The sequence below is a fragment of the Chlorocebus sabaeus genome, chromosome 7 (assembly GCF_047675955.1).
Source record: "Chlorocebus sabaeus isolate Y175 chromosome 7, mChlSab1.0.hap1, whole genome shotgun sequence".
Classification (NCBI taxonomy): domain Eukaryota; kingdom Metazoa; phylum Chordata; class Mammalia; order Primates; family Cercopithecidae; genus Chlorocebus; species Chlorocebus sabaeus.
This window is the reverse complement of record NC_132910.1, coordinates 53,315,835-53,340,745: the sequence shown is the minus strand read 5'-3', so window position 1 is coordinate 53,340,745 and position 24,911 is coordinate 53,315,835. Positions and strand designations below refer to the sequence as shown.

Below are 24,911 nucleotides of genomic sequence, written 5' to 3'. Positions count from 1 at the left end.
GTAATAATATACAAAGTACATTCACATGAATATTATGGTGTGTTTTTATTATGGTGTGTTATTATACCATTCTTAGTATTACAGTTTTAAGGAAAGAATTTTAACTCAAGTTAATGAAAAAACAAAAATGTTAAACTTGAAAAGCCACAGCTAGGAAGTTTAGGAGACTGCCCCAAGGTCACACCAATAGTAAGTCATTAAGCTGAACTTAAATTCACATCATCTACTGCCAGCTCTACTTCAAGTATCAAACCATACCACAGGCAATATTATTGACAAAATGAAATAAAACTCCAGTCCGTTTCTTGAGGTTCCCAATGGATAAAAGCATACGACCAGCCGATCAGATTAAAAAGAGAATAACTTTAGTTTCACCAGCAAATCTGATTTTGCTGTCCTAGTTCCGAGAAAAAGAAAACTGTGTTGGCATTTCCCTTGTTTCCTTGTTCTTTCTCTCTCCTTAATTCAACCTCTTCTTTCCAGAACACAAGATGGTGGCAGTGGTGGAAAAAAGACAGTATGTATAATCATGCTTTGAGAGCAATGACCCAAACAGAGTATTTAAAATATTTAAAATTTGTTTTACCTGCCTGAATTCTTTTCATGGGCTTTAAGCAGATCTAACTGTACAATGAATGCTTTTTAGCCTGTATTACTAAAGTATATAAGTTAGGGATGTAATAAATACACTCCTAACTAACTGCAATGAGATCTTGCAATTAATTATATTGGCAAGTATTTGTGTACAGTGACACTAATATCTTTTAAGGGCTTTGTTATGTACAGAATTACATAGGACGTCACACTTTGGAAACATAACTGATTGAAACATAAGCAAACCCCTCTAAATAAATTTCATCTCAAAATTTGTATCATATGTAGTAATTGTAAAATATCTTAGAAATAGCTATATACTAGAAGATATGTACATACCAAAACAAAGAATAGGTTGAATTTCTACTCATTGGATGCAAGCAAAACCAGCAAGCAAGGAGTCCCCCACCCTCTTCCTGATGTGTGCATCCTCTGCAGCCATTCTTGGCCAGAAGGGAAATCGCAGACCTAGCAAAGTGTGTCTCCTATGACCCGCAGAAGCTCCCCAAGGCCTCCTGTGGTCTATGTTCACAGTAAACATAACTTCTGCATGGAGTTTACAAGATAGCAAGTGCTAAAAATTCTAGGTAACTCTAAAACAATCCTCAGTTATGCTGCAGCACTTGGTCACAACTACATTTCTCCTAGAGTGACAATGTCTTTTCATAATGTGGTCAAGGACGCACACCCATCAGAGCCACTTTTGGACACTTGGTCAAATCAGAATTTCCAGAATTGGGGTTCAGGAAAGGATTATCAAGTAACTAAGCATTTTGGTAATTCTTAAGTCCACTCAAGTTTGAGAATCACCATAATGTCTTTTTTATACTGACAATATTTCCAGTACCACAGTAAATGATTACAGTCACAATTTTTTTCTCTCTCACGTTTTGCTAATGTGAAAAAAGAAAATAAAGATTTTAGGTTTTTTCTCTTTGAGGAAAATACATTGAAATAGCTCAAATGTTATTTATTAAGGAACCAAACACATGCGATTTATTAAATTCACTAAAATCATTAACTTGCCCCAAATCTACCTTAATTCACCAAAGTGATTTTTGTTAGATGAGGGCCAAATCATATATGTATGGACAAAGAACACAATATTTAACATTATGTATCTAAAACTTAGATTGCAATTCTGAAGTGAATATTGTATATAAATACAAATATGATGTTTACCTAAAACTATAAAAAATAATATAGATGGTGATTTGGGGTAGTGTTTATAATACAATGTGTGATTAAATAAAAGCAATTTTTAAACAGTATTTAAATTTATACTAACTTTAACCAAGATTACTTTTTTACTATTATTAATTTCCACATTCCAGGTGTCATATTAGGAAAATTCACAGTTCAGAATTTAGGCAATAACCTGTTTACAAAAGTCAAAGTTAAAAAAAAATAATGCTCAATTATTTTTGTCCCTGGCTGACATTCTGTACAAGATTGAACACCAAACTCTTTTCTGAACTGAAATAATGAAGCATTGGAAATTCCTGGTGGGGTTGCTTTGATTAATATTTGACACTTAGAAGTATGCAATATAATCATATCTAGGAATAATTTTAATAAAAAATGTGAACCTCTAAAAATGATTTTAGAATATGAAGAACGGGAAGAAATATTCCAATTGTTTATATTTTCTTCTCTCCTATTAAAATGTATAGAACAGTATCATCAAAAACTGAAGCTCTACATCATATAAATGTTTTAAAGATAGACCTATGTCAAGAATATATAAAAATGAATGTTTTACATTTATCCTTAAATTTTAGTAATTTATTTTATTTAATGAATCTCATTGCTTAATTATTTACCTTTAAATATAGTGTAGAGAAACAGCAATCCAAATATTAAATGTTACCCTAGATATACACTTTTTAATCTGAGTTTGTAAAAATAAGATATTATTATGATTTTAACATTTTACCACTTGAACTTGAAGATATTCCTTTATGTTAATGTACTTTATAATTGTAATCAAAGTTGAAAATCAGCAAGAGACACTTAAAAATATATATAATTAAAGACACAGTTTATTCTTTGGAACTTCTTACTAATTCCAGTCATATTTCACAGAATAATCTTCTTTGCCATTCTATGACTCTAATATTCATTACCTTAACATTTTTTAGTTCTCACTCATCACTGGAATTTCCAGACCAGGTATTTTAAAATTCAACAAGATAGTTTACCATAATCATTCATAAGTATTATAATGTTGATAAAAATACCTCAATATTAATTCTCTAATCACTTAAACCTTTGTTTATATGTTTATGTAATAGTTATTTAATGATTATTATAAAGAACAAATTTTCAGACTTTAAGAGACAAAAGATTATAAAGCTCAATTCCTGCCCTTAAAAAAATTTGCACATTATAAAAAGGAAATGGACTTCTATAAATTACTTTCACACAAAGTAGTTTATTCTAATATCTCATTAAGACCTGTGGTGAAGGAATCTTCTAATCTTATTTATCCTAGGGTTAGTGTAAAAGTATTGTCTTGCAAGGGAAGTGTCCATAAATCTTTAAGTATCACAAAGTGCAGAACTGAAAAATTTAGAAATCAAAAAGATCTGAATTTTATAAAATGCCCCTGTCTGACAAATGGCCCTGATTTTTCATGGTTTGGCATTTTTAAAATGTATCATCATAAATGAATGGGTTACACAATGTTGAGAATTACAAAACCATAAACACAATATCAGCTTCTTTATGTATATACACAAAAACTCATATAATTCAAGACAAATATTATCAATATTTATTTCTGAGGGCTGCAGTATATTATATTATTCTTCTTACATTGTTTAATCCTCAAATATTCTAGAATGTGTATATATTATTTTTATAAGAGAGTAGCTTTTAAATTATGCCATATGGTTCCATATGATCCTATTCCAACTGAAATTTTATCACTAGGAGAAAACAGTCTCAAAAAAATTCCCTACCAGGGTTAAAAATGGTTCATGTTCTAAGATATTAAAGTAAAATGAGGCCATAAAATAATATTACTGGCCTTTTAAAAAGATTAGAATAATACTTGTACATCTAACAAGTTGTCTCTCTTAGAATATTTTGTTGGGGGGCTTAGGCTGGAAGGGGGCCTTATTTAATGGAAGCACACAGCACCTGACACAAAGACTCACAGAAGTTTCACAAAACATTTCAGGAACAGTCCTGACCCTGTCATTTAAAAGTTCTTCAACTTTAGTTAGGTGACTTCCTATACTCCGAGCTTCAGTTGCTTGACCTGAAGAAATGGAGATTCTGATCCCTCATTCCTAGAGATAAAATATGAAGCCCACATGCCTGGTTTAAGACCTGGTGACCAGCAATCATTGAGATGTACAGCAGTAATAATGAAGATAATGATGATGATACCTATAATAAAGGCTACCAAAATGCAGTAAATGCCTAATATATGCGAATGAATGTTCTGATGCTTTATAAGCATTAATTTACTTTAACTTCATAACAATCTTGTGCTCTCTGTATCCTCTTTGGCACTTGTGGAAAATGAACCACTGATAAAATAAATACGTATTTGTACTAGTAAGAATCACAATAGTAGCAGTAGCCAACAGTATTATTGACAAGAATAATTAAATTGATAAAATCACTCATTGTAAATAAACAATAACGGGACATTCTTTTTTATTTTGTTTGGCCAATAAAATATAACAGTGAATTCCTGAAAGATGTTCCAATAATGTATAAATATATATCTTGCCAAAGATGACTACCTAAGGGTAACATTGATATGTTCTTCATACTTTATAAAGGTTATTTCTTCATGGTCACACCTAGTTGTTGTTTTTTGTTTTTGTTTTGTTTTGTTTTTTTAACTAGACAGATGGTGTATAAATGCCTGATGAGGGGGTCCTATCTGCAGTATTTATGGTACTCTTTGTCTTTGCATAGCCCACATGTGTTTAGATATCTGTATGTTTCCTAACGCTCCTATAAAAAATTAATCACAAATTTAGTGGGTTTAAAGCAACACAAGCTATTATCTTACAGTTCTGAAATTTAGGAGTTTGAAATGGGTCTCAATTTGACAAAATCAGATATTTGCAGGGCTACATTCTTTCTATAGGCCTCAGGAAGAAATATATTTACTTGCATTTTTCAGCTTCTGAAGGCTACCCACAGTTCTTGACCCATGGTCCCATTCCTCCAGCTTCAAACCAGTGATATTGGGCCAAGTCCTTCTCATGTTGCCATTTCTCTGGTGCTCACTCTTCTGCTTCCCTTTTCACTCATAAGGATCATTGTGATTAAATTGGGCCCAACTGAACAATCCATGATAATCTCCCTATCTCAAAGTCAGCTGATTAGCAATCTTAATTCTATCTGCGATCTTAATTCTTCTGTACCATATAACATAACATATTCACAGGCCTGGGGCTTAGGACACATACACTTTTGAGGTACCATTGTTCTGCCTACCACACCATCTGAACACTGCTTTCAGCTATAGTTCCTTCTCTTCCTTTCCTAAAGCTTTTTGAAGTAAAATGGATATGTGTACAGTACACTTTCTGCTTCTCTTCACACAGTACTTGTAGAATAGCCTTGATTAAGTAGCTTATATGATCATTGTTTAAATTTCTCCATGATTCAAAGCAAATGACACATTAGAAAAATTTTCCAGGAGTCAATTAGTGGGAGTTGAAAGTTCCTTTAAGAATGCAAAGAATTAGGGAAACGCAAATTATAATCTTTCCATTTTTAAAGTAATTGGCATTTTATTATATATATATATATATAAACAGTATCCACTTTTTTACTTTTTAGATATTTTTATTTCAGTAGTTTTGGGGGAAACAGGTAGTTTTTTGTTACATGGAGAAGTTCTTTAGTGGTTTTGGTGCATCCACCACCTAAGTAGTATACACTGTACCTAATATGTAGTCTTTTATTCCTCATTCCTCTCCAACCCTTCTGCCTGAGTCCCAAAATTCCATCATATCATTCTTATGCCTTTGCATCCTCATAGCTTAGCTCCCATTTATAAGTGAGAACATACAATATTTGTTGTTCCATTCCTGAGTTACTTCACTCAGAATAATGGCCTCCAGCTCCATCGAGGTTGCTGGAAAGGCCATTATTTCATTCCGTTTTATGAGCGAGTAGTATTCCATGGTGCATACATACCACGTTTTATTTACCCACTCATTGATTGATGGGCATTTATGTTGGTTACATATTTTGGCAATTGCATATTGTGCTGCTATAAACATACGTGTCCATGTGTCTTTTTCATATAATGACTTCTTTTCCTTTGGGTAGATACCCAGTAGTGGCATTGCTGGACCAAATGGTAGATCTACTTTTAGTTCTTTAAGGAATCTCCATACTGGTTTCCACAGTGGTTATACTAGTTTACATTCCCACTAGCAGTGTAAAAGTGTTCACTTTTCACATGGATACCGACATCTATTTTTTTTAAACTTTTTAATTATGGCCATTCTTGAAGGAGTAAGGTAGTATCTCATTGTGGTTTTAATTTGCATTTCCCTGATAATTAGTGATGTTGAGCATTTTTTCATATGTTTGTTGGCTATTTGTATATCTTCTTTTGAGAATTGTCTATTCATGTCATTTGCCCACTTTTTGACGGGATTTTTTTTTTCTTGCTGATTTGTTTGAGTTCCTTGTAGATTCTGGATATTAGTCCTTTGTCAGATGCACAGTTTGCAAATTATTTTCTCCCACTCTGTGGATTGTCTGTTTACTCTGCTGATTAATCACAACTGTATTACAACTTTGATGATTTTAAATACCCTAATGGTGATCATTAAAGACACAATTTTTCTAGCTTACATTGTAGATATTTTGCTTTCTTTTACTTTATTCACCTCCAAGGACCTTGAAAGTAGCAAAACTCTATAAATTTTTACTTTTCTCAATTGGAAATTGTGCTTGTCTGTTCTATCCCTTGGAAAGAATGTCTCCATGTTGATTTATTAGTAGGTGACAATATCATATTTTATGTTGTATATTTTTCTGTTAAAAAACTAGAATCTTATTTATTTAGAAAACAGAAATGTCTACATGGGAGGAAAACCTTTCTGGTATGGGCACAAATATATATTTGCAAAAGAATTAAATGAGTTTATTTCAGATAAACATATAGTGGTTAAGGGGCCAGGCTTTCAAGACAGGCTGCCTAGGATTTTATTTTTTATTTTTTAAATTTTTAATTATTTTTTTGAAAGTCTTGCTCTGTTACCCATGCTGGAGTGCAGTAGCATGATCTCCACTCACTGCAACCTCCACATTCCAGGTTCAAGCAATTTTCCTGCATCACTCTCCCAAGTAGCTGGGACTACAGGTGTGCGCCACCACAGCCAGCTAATTTTTTCTGGTGTGTGTATTTTTAGTAGAGACAGGGTTTCGCCATGTTGGCCAGGCTGGTCTTGAACTCCTGACCTCAGGTGATCCACCACCTAAGCCTCCCAAGGTGCTGGAATTACAGGCGTGAGCCACCATGCCCAACCCTGAATTTTAAAAATCCAGTTCTATCACTAACTATATGGCCTGAAGCAAATAATGAACCTCATTGTGCCTAGATTTCCCACTTGTGACACATGGATAACATCACCTATGGAATCAGTGTTGTGAGAATTAAGTAAGATAAAGTATGTAGAGCATTTATCATAGTGCCTGACACCTGCTGCTAACAAAACTTTGTTTCAACTTTCTGGAAAATGAAATCTCATTTTGGAGAACAGTGGGAGGGATCTAATCTCCAGGAGTCACAGAGGGAGAAAGTCAGTTTCTTTTAGAATACTTATCCAATCCTGATGACTTCCAGGATAATGTCTCGGTTTGGAGCTTCTGGTTCCTCGTGAATTCCAACACTATCAAAGAGAGTAAACTTTATGCCCAGAGCCTGTCCTTAGCTATAATTTTTTTCAACACCGTTTTATTTTCAATCTGTATGTTGTATGTTTACCTTCTATTTATGGCAGTAATGATTTTCTTATGGTAGTGATATAAAGTGCTCCTTTAAAATATATGACATTTAAGCTAAAAAAAGAGTCAGTCTAAGAAATATTTTTCCTGTACAAGAGGACAGGTAGAGTAACCAAAAATTGAGGAAGGTCTTATGAGAATAACTGAAATTTGCAAAGCACTGTCCCAGGGGACTGTACTCATGACTGCCTTCTGAAATGACTGGTGATTTTCTGGAACAGCAGTTATGCATCAGGAGTCACCCCTGGTAGCTAAAGAAAACACTCTTAACTGTTGCTTGTCCTTGCTAACTAGTTCTCATGAATGAATTGTTCAGACTTTCGTAAACTTAGGGTTTTTGAGTCATTTGATATTGGGTTAGGGTAAAGATAAAATGAAATAGAGCTGTTCAACTTGTTCTGTTCCTATTTCACTTAAATACAATCCCTGTTGGGAGTAGCCACCTTTTGTGTATCCCCTGAATTGAGCACAGGAGTGCACGAATAAATGGTTGAAGAATAAATGAATGACGGATAATTATCTCTCCATAAGATTATGGGGCCTTTACTTTTTCTCAACGAAGATCCTAAATTCCAAGTGCTGAACAAAAGCTATTTTCATCTTTGCAGTGCTTTTGTTCAGATCAGAGATATTAATTGCATTACTATTATGCACCATGTATTATGAACCAACTAGTCTCATGGATAATTAATGTGAGTATCAGTATACATAATATTGCCTCTCCTAGGCATCAGAGAGGTTGCATAGCTGGCAAAAGGTGAAGTTCTGTTAGTGACAGAGCCAAGGCTTCATCCTGTACTTATTCAACTTCAAATCCAGTGCAACATATTTCTATGTTATTAAGAACTACTCAGTCTTTCTGTAGATTAATTAATAGGCTTATATGGAGGATGATCTATCCTATTATTCAATAAATCATTGAGGATTTTTATTTTGTATTTTGTTTTCAAACATTGTATAATAGATTTATATGGGGCAAGAGCAAAACTAAAATATTGAAAAATGACACCTCAACAAATAGCCATGAAAATGTAACATTTTTAAAGCATGTACAAATATTAAATATATTAAAGCTACAAAACTGAGGTAAAACTAATAAAAGCATGTATAAAAAAACCTAACAGTACATAAATGACAGTTTTTTTCTAGTTTTTTGTCTTTATGACATATTTTCAATTATGTTCATGTATTATTTTAGAAAAAGAAAAATAAAACAAAATATATTAATATTCTAGGCACACATAGAGGATATTAAATTTTATTTGCTTTTAGACCCTAATCACATTTTTTCTCTCTGCTTGCCCTAGAAGATATTGAAGATATTAGAGTTCACTAAATATTCAAAGTTATATTAAAAGGTTGTAGGAATCTTAGCCAAAATAACTATACTACTTGTTATCAGATTAAAAGTTAATTTCATATTGGAAAACACCTTAAGATTATCTTTAGGTATAAAAGCCTTCATGAATTTTAAAGATCTTTTTCATAACCAAACGAAGCTCTTCCGCAAACCAAAGAGTTTGAAAAAGATTGCCAAAACCAGAGTGTTAGTTTAAGATTGGATATAAGAATTCTGAGGCTGTTCAGACATGTGGCATTCAGAAATGGCTACAACTTTATTTGTCCTTTTTCATATACTTAATTAGCTACTCTAATGTCACTCTTGGTACTAACTAGTCAGCCAGCATCTATTAATGTGCTTATGTCTACTAAACTGATGCTAGAAGTTACCCTTTTCTTTAAAGAGCATTCCATCTGAGTACTAAAGCTACTATCATATTAATGTTGTTTTCTACATGTCCTGTTAAGTGAGTCAACCTAAAAGACATAAAATTCATTCTTGTCTAAATTACTTGCATTTATATAAGTTAATGTCATTTTAGGTAGAAAAATATTTCAACAATAATTTGCTTGGATGACTCTTAAGAGCCCATATGTTTGCTTTAAACATGTTTCATTGACAAACATTTCTAACATGAAAAAAAAAATCTGTTTGTACCCACTGTAGTCAAATAGCTCTTGATCTTAGAACATTTTGATGTATGAAATTCCAATATTTAAATGAGATGTCACTTACACAGTTTACATGATTATTGGCATAGTGGCAGATTTATATAGTCTAACATGCGAAATATTTTCAAAATAATTTGATTAGTTGAGATACACATGTGCTATTTAACTGCATAAACACACACATTCAAAATATTCTTATATAATTGACCCTTGAACAATGCAGGGGTTGGGGCAATGACCCCTGAGCAGTTGAAAATCCCCATATAACTTTGATTCCTCAAAAACTCAACTACTGCTGACTAGAAGCTTTACCAATAACATAAACAATCTATCAACACATATTTTGTACCTTATATGTATGATATACTATATTCTTATAGTAAAGTAAGCTAGAGAAAAGAACGTGTATTAAGAAAATCATAAGGAAGATAAAATACGTTTACAAAACTGTACTGTATTTATCAATACTGTAAGTTTACATCCTCTATTTAGAGGATGGATTGCCCACCATTTCAAATGGTGGGCAACTGCAGCTGCAGACCTCATTCTACAATATGTATCAAGCAAATCACCTTTTGCTTGTAATGTCATGACTTTTCTCTTCTTCTTGGGAGTACTACCAGCATCACTACTGGTACTTCCTATGAGTCCCATGGCATTATTCAAGGTTTACAAGATGAAAAACATACAAGAACCATGAGACATCTCTTTGTACTGTGATATGCAATTTATTAGACAAACTACTCACGCAGATTTGACTGTCATCACACACCATTTTAGCAGATACTCCCAACACTTGATCTCACTGCAATAGCAGCAGGAGGTGGCCATAAGATTATTACAGCAGGACACTATGTAGCACAGTTAATTGTATGCAGTTATGATTTAATACTGCATCTTTATATTGTTTACATTCTTCTGAAATGTGTATAACAACATGTATGGTCTGTAAGTGTTTGGGTAACTATGTTTTAATACATTTTAAGGTTTTATAATAGATTTGTATATATTTTAAGGTAGCAAATAATAAAACAGACTAGTATCGACATAATTTTATGCATTCATGACATACCTAACTTCCTTATGTTTTTATATTTCTAGGCTACCCAGTTCATCAGCGAGTTTTTTCAAATTGTTGCAAATATCCAAAAAATTTCCAATATATTTATTGAAAAAAATCCACACATAAGTAGACCCATGAAGTTCAAATCTGTGTTTTCAAGAGTCAACTGTATTTGCAATTCTCTATGCACTTTCCTACTTCCATTTCATTCACACACACTTTACTTTCCCTAATAGATAACCACTTTCTCATTTCCCTCTCATTTTCACTAGCACAACCCTAACTCACCCCAACTGAATAGATGGAATTAATCTAAAGGAATTAAAGAAATAGGCAAATTGTGTGTGCTCTACTCAACCTACCAATGCCATTTTCCTACTATAGCCCCTTAATTTTCTGTTCCTATTAATTCCCTCCCTCTCACTCAATGAAAATATGGCCACCAAGACTGGATTATAACTTTATTTACACTGTGGTATGCATAACACTAAAGAAAATATAACTAAAAGCAGTACTACCTATTTCTGGCTGAAAGAATCATTCTCTCAAGAACTAGTTGCCATTTAACAGAGATGACAAATTTGTTCAAAAGAACTTATTTCTCTATCAATGTTGAGACAACAATGCATCCCATAGTTAAATAAATATTTGTTAAACAATGTCTTAGAGGAAATTGAAGAGACAATGTTGCAGAATCTCTCACACATTTAAATATCCTAATATGCATATTCAGAACATTTCACCACAGAATTTTTTTCCAAAGGACATATAGTATATGCTACAGAACACTGTTTGGGCAACAGAGTACTAAAGGAATAAAGCCCTGGAAGTCTGTGTCCATATATTTCAGGAATTGACTATCAGGTAAGAAAAGTATAAGTCAACTTTCATAATGTCCCACATGGCAACTCACCTACTCACCCAGCAACAGCCATAATTGTCAATCACAGAGCACCAATTTTGTTCCAAGTATACTATTTGTTTTTTTCATCTTTTCCAAAAGAAAAAATGTGAGGGATAGAGAGGTCTTATAATGAAGTTACACAGGGCCTTACAACCACTAAGTGAAGCAGCCATTAGATCATTTCCGCAACAGATCAGAATATGATTCTAAGAGGTCATTACTACATACAAACACAAAATACATCCTTAGTGAAAGCAGAAATGTAATGTGTGCTAACTGCTAACTTCTTAGCAGACTAGCCCTCATAAAAGATATAGATAAGCAGCCCCTGTTTTCTTTCCATAATTATAAATGCTTCCTAATTACCCACATGTTGCTCAGAAATAGAAATTTGCTTAATGGAAGCTTTCTATTATTCTGTTGATCTTCACAGATCTAGGTGAGACATTGTATATATTTATACCCTGTAGGGAATAAATTACTTCAGGCATCATTTAGGCAATTCTGAATATGTCACTAAAGCTTTATTCATAGAACTATATCAACTATTACTCTTTTACCTGTATGATGATATTAGAAATGGCTTCATCACAAAAATCATTAAGACACTGATATGGAAGGGAAGTACTGGGAAGGGTGTGGTCCCTTTAAATGATACTGAAAGTGGGAAGGGAAGTACTGGGTAGAGGAGGGTGTGGTCCCTGGCTAGGGCTCCATTCCCAGGCCTGTGCCCACAGACCTAAGTAAGGACAGGCATTTTTGTTTTCCTGCCCAAATACTGCATTTTCCAAGACCACCCTGGCTTGCCACGCCCCAATCCTGTGCCTATAAAAGATCTTTAGACCCTAGCAGGCAGGTGGCTGGACTTCGAGAGGAATGCACTGGTGTCTTCAGTCAAGACAAGAAACAGAAGCTATGAAAGAAAAGTATATTTGACACAATGAGTGTTAAAAAGTGTTCAACAGCAGCAACTATTACAATCAAAATTATTTAACAAATAAGTGATAAAAGAAACATATTCGTGATGCGTAAGACAAAGTTTACATTTTAAATATGTAATGTGGTCTTACAAGTTTTTAAGACAAAAAGCACAAAAGAAATATGAATGAATGATATGAATATATAACACACAGAAGAAATCAAAATGCCAAAGAAATATATGAAAAACACTCAATTTCAACAGAAAAATGCTAATTAAAATAATAGCAAAATATCACTATGAAAATGTGATGAGCATGAATAGACAGAGGTTCCTCTAAACTGCTGGAGGAACTGTGAATTTTGCTCACATTTTTATGAGAGTAATCTCATAACACATATTCAACAATATGTCATGAGAGAGAAATAAAATTTCTAATTTATTTAATCGGATTTATTTTTTTTTCCTGAAAGCTGAGAGCATTGCTATCCAACAGAAAATTTAATTCAAATCACAAATGCTTGGCACATATGTTGTTTTAATGTTTTTAGCAACCATATTGCAACAAATAAAAAGTAAATTAATTATAATAATACTGATTTTATTTCATCAAATAAATTCAAAATGGTATAATCTTAACATGTAATTAATATAAAAATTATTGAGATTTTACATTCTATTTTTTTGTGCTCAGTCTTTGAAAACTGGTGTGTATTTTACATTTACAGCACATTACAATCTGAACCAGACATATTTTAAGTCCTCAACAGCCACGTGTCTAGAGGCTACAGTGTTAGGTAGCAAAGCATACAGTTTTCTGCCCATCAGAATATAAAAAACATGTAAGATTATAGCAATCCGACACGACAGAAACATCTGCACCTTGGGAGGCCAAGGCGGGCAGATCAGCTGAGGTCAGGAGTTCGAGACCAGCCTGGTCAAAATGGTGAAACCCCGTCTCTACTAAAAATACAAAAGTTAGCCAGGTGTGTTGGCAGGAGCCTGTAATCCCAGCTATCTGAGAGGCTGAAGCAGGAGAATTGCTTGAACCCAGGAGGTGGAGGTTGCAGTGAGCTGAGATCGCACCATTGTACTACAGCCTGGGTGACAACAGCGAGAAACTATCTCAAATAAATTTAAAAATTTAAAAACAAATCTTATATGAAACAACTATGATGTAACAAGAATTGCCTGAAGTTATATTACCAACCTGTTTGAATGTGTTTTTATCTAGCAATAGTCAGTCTCTTGGATTCAGACAGGAAGAACAGAGCTAGAAAGACTTATTCAGGAGTAGAGCTTTATCAAGTAGTTGTGACAGTAAAATAGATGGATCAAGGAGTCAAAGAAAATGCAAAGAAGGATTTTAATGAGGATGAATGGATTCCAATAGGGATAAAAAGGAAGGGATAATATATAGAAAGTAAAGCTAGGGAATAATTCAACACTGTACCAAGGTTTTCACAGAAAGAAATATCAGCTATTTATTCTCCATTAAGATCAATACCAAAAAAAAAAAAAAAAAAAAAAAAAAAAAAAAAAAACAAGGAAAAAAGGAAAGAGGAGAGGAATGGGAAGAATAGAAGGAGGAGCTCTAGAAACATAGAAGGAATGAAAAAAAAAAACAAGACAGAAATTCTTTTCTGTTTTCCTTTTCTTTCTTTTTTTTTTTTAAATTATTCTTTAAGTTCTAGGGTACGTGTGCACAACGTGCAGGTTTGTTACATATGTATACATGTGTCATGTTGATGTGCTGCACCCATTAACTCATCATTTACATTAGGTATATCTCCTAATCCTATCCCTTCCTCCTCACCCACTCCATGATGTTCCCCATTCTGTGTCCAAGTGTTCTCATTGCTCAATTCCCACCTATGAGTGAGAACATGCAGTGATTGCTTTTCTTTCCTTGCGATAGTTTGCTCAGAATGATGGTTTCCAGCTTCATCTATATCCCTACAAAGGACAAGAACTCATCCTTTTTTATGGCTGCTTAGTATTCCATGGTGTATATGTGCCACATTTTCTTTATTTTATTTTATTTTATTTTATTTTATTTTATTTTATTTTATTTTTTTGAGACACAGTCTTGTTCTGTTGCCCAGGCTGGAGTGCAGTGGCGCAATCTCGGCTCACTACAAGCTCTGCCTCCCAGGTTCACGCCATTCTCCTACCTCAGCCTCCCAAGTAGCTGGGACTACAGGTGCCCACCACCACGCCCGGCTAATTTTTTGTGTTTAGTAGAGATGGGGTTTCACCGTGTTAGCCAGGATGGTCTCGATCTCCTGACCTCATGATCCGCCCACCTTGGCCTCCCAAAGTGTTGGGATTACAGACATGAGTCACTGCACCCGGCCACCACATTTTCTTAATCTGCTCTATCATTAAAGGACATTTGGGTTGGTTCCAAGTCTTTGCCATTGTGATAGTGCTGCAATAAACATATGTGTCCATGTGTCTTTATAGCAGCATGATTTATAATCTTTTGGGTATATACCCAGAGCCCGCATTGCCAAGAAAATCCTAAGCCAAAAGAACAAAGCTGGAGGCATCATGCTACCTGACTTCAAACTATACTACAAGGCTACAGGAACCAAAACAGCATGGTACTGGTACCAAAACAGAGACACCAAAATAGAAGAGAGCCCTCAGAAATAATACCACACATCTACAATCATCTGATCTTTGACCAACCTGACAAAAACAAGAAATGGGGAATGGATTCCCTATTTAATAAATGGTGTTGGGAAAACTGGCTAGCCATATGTAGAAAGCTGAAACTGGATCCCTTCCTTATACCTTATACAAAAATTAATTCAAGATGGATTAAAAACTTAAAGGTTGACATAAAACCATAAAAACCCTAGAAGAAAACCTAGGCAATACCATTCAGGACACAGGCATGGGCAAGACTTCATGACTAAAGCACCAAAAGCAATGGCAACAAAAGCCAAAACTGACAAATGGGATCTCATTAAAGAGCTTCTGTACAGCAAAAGAAACTACCATCAGAGTGAACAGGCAACCTACAGAATGGGAGAAGATGTTTGCAATCTACCCGTCTGACAAAGGGCTAATATCCAGAATCTACAAAGAACTTAAACCAATTTACAAGAAAAAAACAAACAACCCCATCCAAAAATGGGCAAAGGACATGAATAGGCACTTCGCAAAATAACACATTTGTGCAGCCAACAGACACATGAAAAAATGCTCATCATCACTGGCCATCAGAGAAATACAAATCAAAACTACAATGAGATACCATCTCACACCAGTTAGAATGGTGATCATTAAAAAGTCAGGAAACAACAGGTGCTGGAGAGAATGTGGAGAAATAGGAACACTTTTACACTGTTGGTGGGACTGTAAACTAGTTCAACCATTGTGGAAGACAGTGTGGTGATTCCTCAAGGATCTAGAACTAGAAATACCATTTGACGAGACAGAAATTCTTAAACACATAAGAAAATCTACACATTAAAGTGTATTACTAATGGAATTCATGGAGCTATTCTCTAAAAGTTTTCATAGCAGAAAATCCCCCTTTGGTATGATACCATCAGCTTTTGAGAACAATTAAATCGTTGCAGTGACACTGATCTTAAAGCAACAATGAAAGTAAAATGCTTTCCTCGATGGCACATCTTCAGCTGCTTATCAGACAGCCATATTTCTAAAGGGCATCTCCATGGCCTCCATCACCTTACCTTCCTCCACTCATTCCCATTCAGCTGTCATCCCCTTTACTAAAGCTACTTACTTCTCTCTCTAAGGTCATCTGTAAGTTTCATGATACTAAATCCATTGGCTAAATTTCAGGCTTCAATTTGCCTGACCTATCAAAAGAATTTAGGCCAGTTCACCATTCTTCCTGAAACATTCTATGTTTGAATTCTTATCACTATATTTTTCTTTTCCTTCTTTTTTTTTAGCCTCCCCTCAGTCATATTGAGCAACTCCTCCTTCTGTACAAACACTGAAATGTTTGCTTTCCACAGGTCTCTATCCTGGGTCACCTTATCTATGTTATCCTATTCATTGTTATAGTTTTAAATACAATGTTTTTCTTACTTTTATATCTCCAGTCTGAGCCGCCTTTCTGATATCCAGATCCTAAAATCGAACTGCTTACTTGACATCTTAACATGACTATTTCTCATGCTCCTCAAATGTAACGGGTTTGAAATTGAAATGACATTCTCTCATGTCCTCCCGGTGTCCTCTTGTTCCTTCATTCCTTTCCAATGGAGTAAATGACACATTCTGGATTCTCCTAGGTTTACAGACCACAACGCTAGGTGTCATTCTTCACATTTCTGTTCCCCTCAGACTCCAAATCTATTATATCACAAAAGGTATGTAAGTAATAGTTCTTAATACATCTGTCCACTTCTCCCTGTATTTTTACTCCTTGCAAACCCCTAATTGTTTTACAACTTCCATCGTTGCCCTTTTCCAATTAATTTTATCAACAGCAGCTCATGTGATCTTCTAACACAAAATGTAATCATGCCATCCCTCATTAAAAACTCTTCAAGAGTTCCTCATTATACTTGGAGAATTTTTTACACAAATTTATGCAATTAGGTTTTGGTTTACTTTTCAGATTCTTCTCCTCACTCATTATAATAACATTGTGAGTGTAACCTTGTCGCATCTTGAAAAAATTTTGTCTTTCTGTGTCTCATTTCTTCACTGACATCATTGGACTTAATTGATCACACCTGAACTTCATTAATTTGTTCCTGTCTCTGAAGTTTAGCAAGAACACACTGAATTCTTATTTTCTAAGGTGAACATTAATAACACACTATGTATAACTTAATGGAGATACTATACTTTCTACTCCATTGCAGAAAAATGGGTTGGTAAAAGACTAATCTCTAAAACACAGTACTTGTATTGCTTCATACTGATATTAATCCACTGAGATTGTATATAAAGTTTTCACAATGGCCTGTTCATGGTGCCATATTTTTTCATATACCAGGGGGGTTGAAGATAATGCCTAGTTTTATATCTCATCTTCCTCTTTTACTAAGTAAATACATTTTGTGACATTTACTAAGATAAATGCCCCAACCATTCTCTCACTAATGTATGCCTCAATTTAAATATATTTTGAAAACTTGCCAGAAACAGTATGCTATACAATTTTCAGATAAGTAAAAATATCCTGTTAACAAAACATGGGAAAACGTTGTTATAAATTTATAGCTACATAATTCAAAGCTCTAAACCTTTTAATAGTGCTTAATTCTTATAACACTAGCCTTTGAGTGAATTATTTTCTCTCCAGTTCTAAGGATTTAAGTTTGAAAACCTAAAAATAAATGCATGGACATTCTTCAAATTTCACTAATAATGGCAGGACAACCGAAATATGCTCATCTGCAGGACCACCAGACTTACTCATACTCTATTCATAGTGCATGAAAGGAACAGACTTAATTCTCAGATTGTTTAATTTTCAATGGAAGATACATAGAAGACATCATTTTAACAATAACAACAACTTTTGAAAAGAGAAGCTGATAGCTGGCAGTTTTTAAGAAATAAAGGCATGCTAGCCCAAACTTTTTTTTCCTCCCAAAAAGAGAAATTCACTTAAGTAGTTCATGTAAGGAGAAGTTCATGTAAGGATATTATAAGCAATTTCATGGACAGATAAGATCAAAAAAACAAGTGCAGCTGCTCTGTCACTAGAAATCAATCAGAAATCGAGACTACTCCCTTTGTCTTTTGGTCTCCTCAGTTCTCTCATCACAACTTCTTTCTGTTTAACCATCTTAAACATGAGGCAACTAACTGTCATCTTATACTGTATACTGAATCTTCCACTGACAATAATCTCATCTTTTCTCAATCTTCTACTGACAAGAATCTTTATTCTTTCATTTAATAAGACAAAAGGACTTTGTGGCTTATACAGATTATATATGTGGCTTATACTTACACAGATTCAACAAATCTATATAAGCCTGAGAACATGCGGCACTGGCCATTAAGCAACCAGTTGGCTGGCTTGCATCATGTGCCTATTCTTGGCCCAGGTGACTGTTTCTGGGAATCTGAATAATTGTCCTCATTCTACTTTATTTAAATGGCTGTGGATCTATAGGACATGATAAAGGAAAGGTCTCTGACCTACAAATAAGTACTTAAAGTAGTGAAAGTTCTAAGCTTTTACTAAGAAATTAGGAGAGAATTAAAGAAATTATCCCATTAATTGAAACCAGGGTAGATTTTGCCTCAATTTTTATCTCACTCACTTTTTTTACAATAGTGACCTAATAATTTACTAACTGTACTAAAAACACATTCATCTCCCAATATTTTGAACTGTATCAATATATTAAATCTAAATAAAATGTAATCAATAGAAAATGTGTAACCTTAGAGATTCTTCAGACAGTAACAATAAATATTCTATAATTGCCACTTCAATGATTTTATAGAATCATGCCCTTGTGTGTTTCTCCACCCCCAATCCTAGGAAAAAAAAAAAAAAAACATAAAAATCATGGTGACTTAAAAGTTCACCTTTAACAGTTTAGAAAAGCTTCCATAGATGAAAGAACACAGTGAATTATTAAATATTTTCATACGACTATACTGAACAATACGACTTCTTGTCCAGAGTAGACACTACTCTTCTGACACCCTCACTTATCAACTAGTATGATTCCCATTTCATATGAATTCAAAGTAGAAACACAATAAACAGAAGCTATTACAAGATGGCTAAAATTTCAAGTGGTCTTGACACCACATTATTCCTCTGAAAATTAGACATGATCTTACAACTAAAAAGGAATGAGAATATTGCTCCCGACCAAAGGAAGAATTGTTCTCAGCATGTATCAGATAAAAAAAAAAAAAAAAAAGAGGCATATAGTAAATGGAATTCCAAGTCAGAGACTGTTCTTATACTTTTCAGTGTGTCTCTATATAAAAACAAAGCAATGGGAATTAATAATATGGGAAAATGGCAGAGACACTTAGAAGAAACAAAGATATGACACATAGCATGATGAAACATAACAACATATTTTAATGAACTAGATATAAAGGAAATCTTGTAAAAGATCACAAAGCATTGATTAATTACTCTTCATGATTAGAGGGAAGTCATCTTTCTGGATCATTTCAGTGCAGAACACTTGGAAACAACAAAGAGATCTCAATTCAGGGGCAAATGTCTAAAAGGCTCATTATTTTTCCCTGACTAAAAACTAATTACTGGAGGGGTGTAATTCCATATGATATCTGATATTTTCACCACCAGTACTAATTTCAATGTCTGCACTAAAACTTAGATACCATTCTTTATATTTAAAACAGGAAAGAATTACAAGGCCAAATAATAACTTCATTTTTAAATAATAACTTGTGAAATATTTGCCCCTTCTATTCTTATCTCATAGCTGTCTCCAAAATTAATGCAAGATACTCTATAGTCTATGAAGAAAGCAGTAAATTAGTAAGCGTAACTTAGGTGATAAAGCAACAACCATTTAAACTCTTAAAACATGTGATTTATTTTTGTCAGGAATGATGTTCCTCATTTTAGGTTGGAATTTTGTTTTAACCCAGCAGTAAATATTTCGGTAAAATAGATTCTTCATCTTCCTATAAGTTGAAGTATTCCACAGTTTTTCTGTTTGATGCTTATTTTTTTCAAATATATTTATATATTATGTAAACTGAGTCACACAGCTGGTACTGATATGAGAAAGCAGAGCATACTCTCATTTTGTCCTATTAAATTCCTTTATTCTTTCCTGCAACTGCTCTAGTTTAATGCCCTTTTAATCAACCTATCCTTAGTTCTTCTCATTACGAATTTCTTTTTTCTCCTCTGAGAACTATTAACCACAATATGTCCCCAAGGATACAGCAGTGTCTTTATACAAGAGGCCATACCTCCTAATATTTTTGGTATGAGAGCTTGATTGCTTCACCCATTAAGTTGTCCCTCAAGTCAGTATGAGGCAATCATATGAGGCAGTTTTTCGATAAGAACTCTCACTCTTATACAAGCAAATATGACACTATTGATCAATGACCTAAGAATTAATATAACAACTAGCATGTATAAAGCAGTTACTATTTGTTACAGGACCCTGAAAAGGACTTCACCTGCATTTTCCCGTTTAATCCCCCAAACAACTTTCATATAAAGGTTTTCTTCTCTCGGATTTTGTTTTTTAATAAACAAAATGAAACTGAGATAGTGACAGATTTCATTATTTATTCAAGGTCATAGGTAAGGCAGGCAATTAAACTGGGACTAGATCTGAGGCAGTATGAGTCAGAAGACCATCATAAATAGGGCATAACCACCTACAATACGATAGATATTGCAGAAAAGGTTCCCCTACTGTCCCAGGTGTAACTTTGAATATGCTGATATTTAACCCTGAAATCATCAGCAAGTGCATTTTTCAGAATTATTCCTTATTATGGTGAAGATATCCTAAAAGCACTCCTTGTCTTTAAAATCCTAGCAAAAGTGACCTTATCAGAACATTTCCAGATTGGTCTGAAGAAAGCAAGTTTTTCCAGCCACGAGCATGGAACCAGGTTATTTCCTTCGGGGAACAAATGTAGGACGTTGGCTATGTTGGAAGATTGCAGTCAAAGCAAAAAGCTTCAAATCTTTAAGAACTTCAAGCTAGAGGACAGAGACCTAGACAAACCATGTTTCTCACAAGTTATGTATAAAGCATCCAGCATAAGGTAAAACAGTCTAAATGCTAGTTCCACCCTTTCATGCTTTCTGTTCTTAAGCAAATCATTTATTAAAATTTCATCAGATGCATCAAATCATATCAATAAAAATTTAAAAAAAACTATGGGGTGGAGAAAAATCTGTGATTTAATAAATAATCACTCCCTAATTAAAATAGCAGCTAATAAGTTTTTCAAATCATTAGTTTTGGAATAAAACAGGAAGAATCTTTCTTTTGGACACTGATAGCAATATCTAGTTAAATACAAACCAGAAAATACATTCTAAGTGGAATTTTCACCCATCGTGCATCATTTTTACCTTGTTTTAGAACTGGGTATTCTATTTTTCTTGCTTCCATTAAAGAACTAGTTGGAAACTCAACAGTTAATAAATCTCTGATGGCAGGATACACTAATGTTGTCTAGCAGCACATTCTACCTCCTGCTAGAAATACATCTTCCTAGGCATTAAACTGTGTTTACCATTTTACACTCTTATTATTACTACATGACTCTTGTGGGGGAACAAAAGTTTATTGTTAAGTTAACGAATGGGTGACCTTCAAATAGTTACTAGTTATAAAACCATGAGCAACTCACACTCTGGATCTCAGTGCTCTCTTCTCTAAATGAAGCAGTTGGACCAACTGACCCCCAATGTGCCATATTAAGATAGTTATTGGAGAGAGAGGGAGCTCTCCATTAAAAACAAACAAACAAAAAAACCATTGGATTTATAAAAGCTAGAAGATTAGAATATTACTCATATCAAGAATATGGACATGGGATAATGTCAAAAGACAATTCGTTGTTAGAAACGTTTCATTATGTTGGCCAGAAAAGGAAGCAACTGAAGCAAGTGATAAATACTGTATGGAGGACCCAAGGAGATGGGGAGGGGGGAATGCATGTGAGGAACAAGAAAAATTGGAATGCTATAAATACTGATTCACATTACTCTTGCATTATTCACAATAGCAAGTGCCTCAAAGTGTTGCTTAGTATCAAGTGAAATAAAAGCCATTTTCTGTCTAAACTGCTTAATCTAGAAGTTTGAAACAAACTGTACCCCATTCTCTAACACAATTGTTAAACTGAAATTACAAAAGAGGTAACCTGCTCAAATTTCCAAACACATGGTTGGTTTTATCTGCAGATGCTAGCAAAGGCTGCTCTGCTGCAGACCATCAGAGTCACAGTTTTCAAGAATGTCAATATGCAATAGTTAAAATATTAATATATTAAGACATCATGGGCTCTAAGTCCTTTCTTGTCATTTTTCATTGACACAAATATACTTCTTATTTAACTTAAAGCAATCCCTAAAGTTTATTTATGTAAAAATGCACTAGCCAACAGAAATAGCTAAAGCCAAAATTACATTACCTAAAAAATTCTAGAAAGGTATGAGAAATTTATTTCTATTCAGCAAATTAAGAGAATTTCACTCAAAATATACTTTCTTGTTGCATTTCTCACCAAGAACACTCCAGTAATATTAATATCTAAGTGAAGTTTTTTTAATTTAAAAAACATTTTCATATCACTATGTAATTTGCAAATGCATTTAAAATGCTTCAAAAAGAACTAAATAAAACTGCCTTAACGTCCATTTGAAAATGTAAATCTACTGCATTCAACCAAGTTGACTGTTTTCCTTTGACCAAGTTAGTAAAGCCAGTGGATTAGGGAGGTGGTGTTGGTAGAGCTTCTCTGCAAAGCTACCTGCCCAGGAAGCAAGGCACTTACAGTCCGCGCTACCAATTCACCAGGCTGGGCTTTGTCAGGCCGGGCAGGTAAATGGGTGACGCTACAAATGAGCGGTTTTGCTGTGTTTACCGACTGTTGAAAATGATTACGTATAATTTTAAAACGCGCATTTCTTTAAAACAGGTTGCAAAGTGACTTTAGAAACTACAGGACCCTGACCCGGGTGCTGGGGAAGTTGCAGAAGTTGCAGACACTGAGGGTGGCCCGCTGGCCAGAACTCCCAGCGCGCTCCCTCCTCGTGGCGTGCAGATGCCCCTCAGAGAAGTCAGGGACAGAAGAACTCTCTGGTCTGCCCGGCGGCAGGATAAAAGGGAAAGCCCTATCTCAGGGACGCCCTTGCCTCAGTGCCCGAGTGCAGTTGCTGTCTAACGATGGCCCGTAGTCTCCGCAGAGACCCGTAGCCTGGCCTCCGCGTCAAGGCCCTCCGAATGCGCAACTACCCACCTGGGGGCGCTGGGCTGCAGGGGGCCGGGTCCGGGCTTCCAAGCCCCTTGCCCGGCGCTGCAGGCAGCATTGTGGCGGCTGAAGCCGAGGGGCCTGCGCACTGCTGCCCGCCGAGCGCTGCCTGAACTCTCCCGGCCAGAGACTCCTCGCGATTTTCTTTTCCTTTGGCCCCCGGCTCTCCCCAGCCCGCTTGCCACCCCGGGCGGCTGCGGCCAGGTCTCAGGAAACGCAGCCCGGGGGCTCATGCCCGCAAGGCCAGGGCTCCGCTCTGCTGGGCGCCCAGAGGAAGTGAAACTGCTCAGGGGCCTGCTCTTGCATCCCTTCTCAAAAGGCCGCTTTGGTTTCTTATAACACTTCTGCTCTTGTTTCCTTCCTCACCTTTTCACCTAGGATATATTTAAGCCTCTGTTACTGTAGCTCTCCTTGTCCCTTTCTAGGTCTTCCACACTGCCATACTGCCCCCACTTGCAGGCAGACGTAGGGAAACCAGAAGTGAACATTTGCTGGAAAGACAGAATGATTAGATAGATGAGTAGATACATGGATGATAGATACATAGATAGATATGGAAATGAAGCTACAGATATTGTAATTTTTAAAATATTTCATTTTACACAGACTTTCTAGGCTAGGTTCATAAATTGAAAAGTGATTTAAAAATCCCATATAAAATGTATTTCTTACTCCTGCTCCAACTCAGAAATAGACCCAGTAAAAAATTATTTATGGCTCTAAATAGCCCCTCCAAACAAAAGTTTGTTTGCTTGTTTTAAAGATGGAGATACATCAAAGCAATTGTCTCAGAACCTTAAAGTGAATGTCTCTTCCCTCAAGCACGTCTAAACTAGTCATTTGCCTTTTGAAATTGAAGATATTTTTTGACTATCAATTTGGTAATAATACATAGTTTAAATGTTCCTCTCCTTTTCTTATAAAAGGAAGGCTTTCTTTGAAACTTTCTCTCGGATGAAGTGGTTTTTAGGAATAGTATAAATATCAAGTATCAAAGAAAACGTTAATTTTTTCACGTAAATGAACTTATTAGAACTTTATAACATAACGTAGAAAACTTGGAGAAGTATGTGAAGTGTCCAAAAAACTTGAAAACACTTATAGGTTGTATTGTATTTATCTGATTTCCGGTAGTTTCTTTAACATCATTATTAATTTTATGTTGATTTTCTGAACTTTATATAATGGAACAAAAGATTTATTCTAATTTATGATATTATATTGAAAAAAAGGTTGTCTTCTATATATGCCTGTTAACAGAGAGACTTCAGCATAATAGCCAAAAACAGAAATTTGGATTGCAGGGTTTGGGTGTTGTTCAGTGTTTCAGAAACCCAATTCTTAGGAAAGTATGTCTTAAACCCATTGGAGAAAAGAATATTCTAACTGATGTATCTACTGATATATGTATTCCTGACAAGAGCTACTTTAGCCAACATGAATACTCCGGATGATGC

The 24,911-nt window shown here is 34.8% G+C and overlaps 1 protein-coding gene across 1 annotated transcript in view; it reads right to left on the bottom strand.

Moving 5' to 3' along the window:
* Positions 1 to 23,924, bottom strand: part of BANK1 (B cell scaffold protein with ankyrin repeats 1) — a 312,609-nt gene extending 288,685 nt beyond the window's left edge. Inside the window, exon 1 of the mRNA XM_007999400.3 lies at positions 23,443 to 23,924. Within this exon, the coding sequence (XP_007997591.3) occupies positions 23,443 to 23,512 (70 nt within the window). The 5' untranslated portion in view covers positions 23,513 to 23,924. The remainder of the gene's footprint in view (positions 1 to 23,442) is intronic.
* Between the last annotated feature and the right edge of the window lie 987 nt (positions 23,925 to 24,911).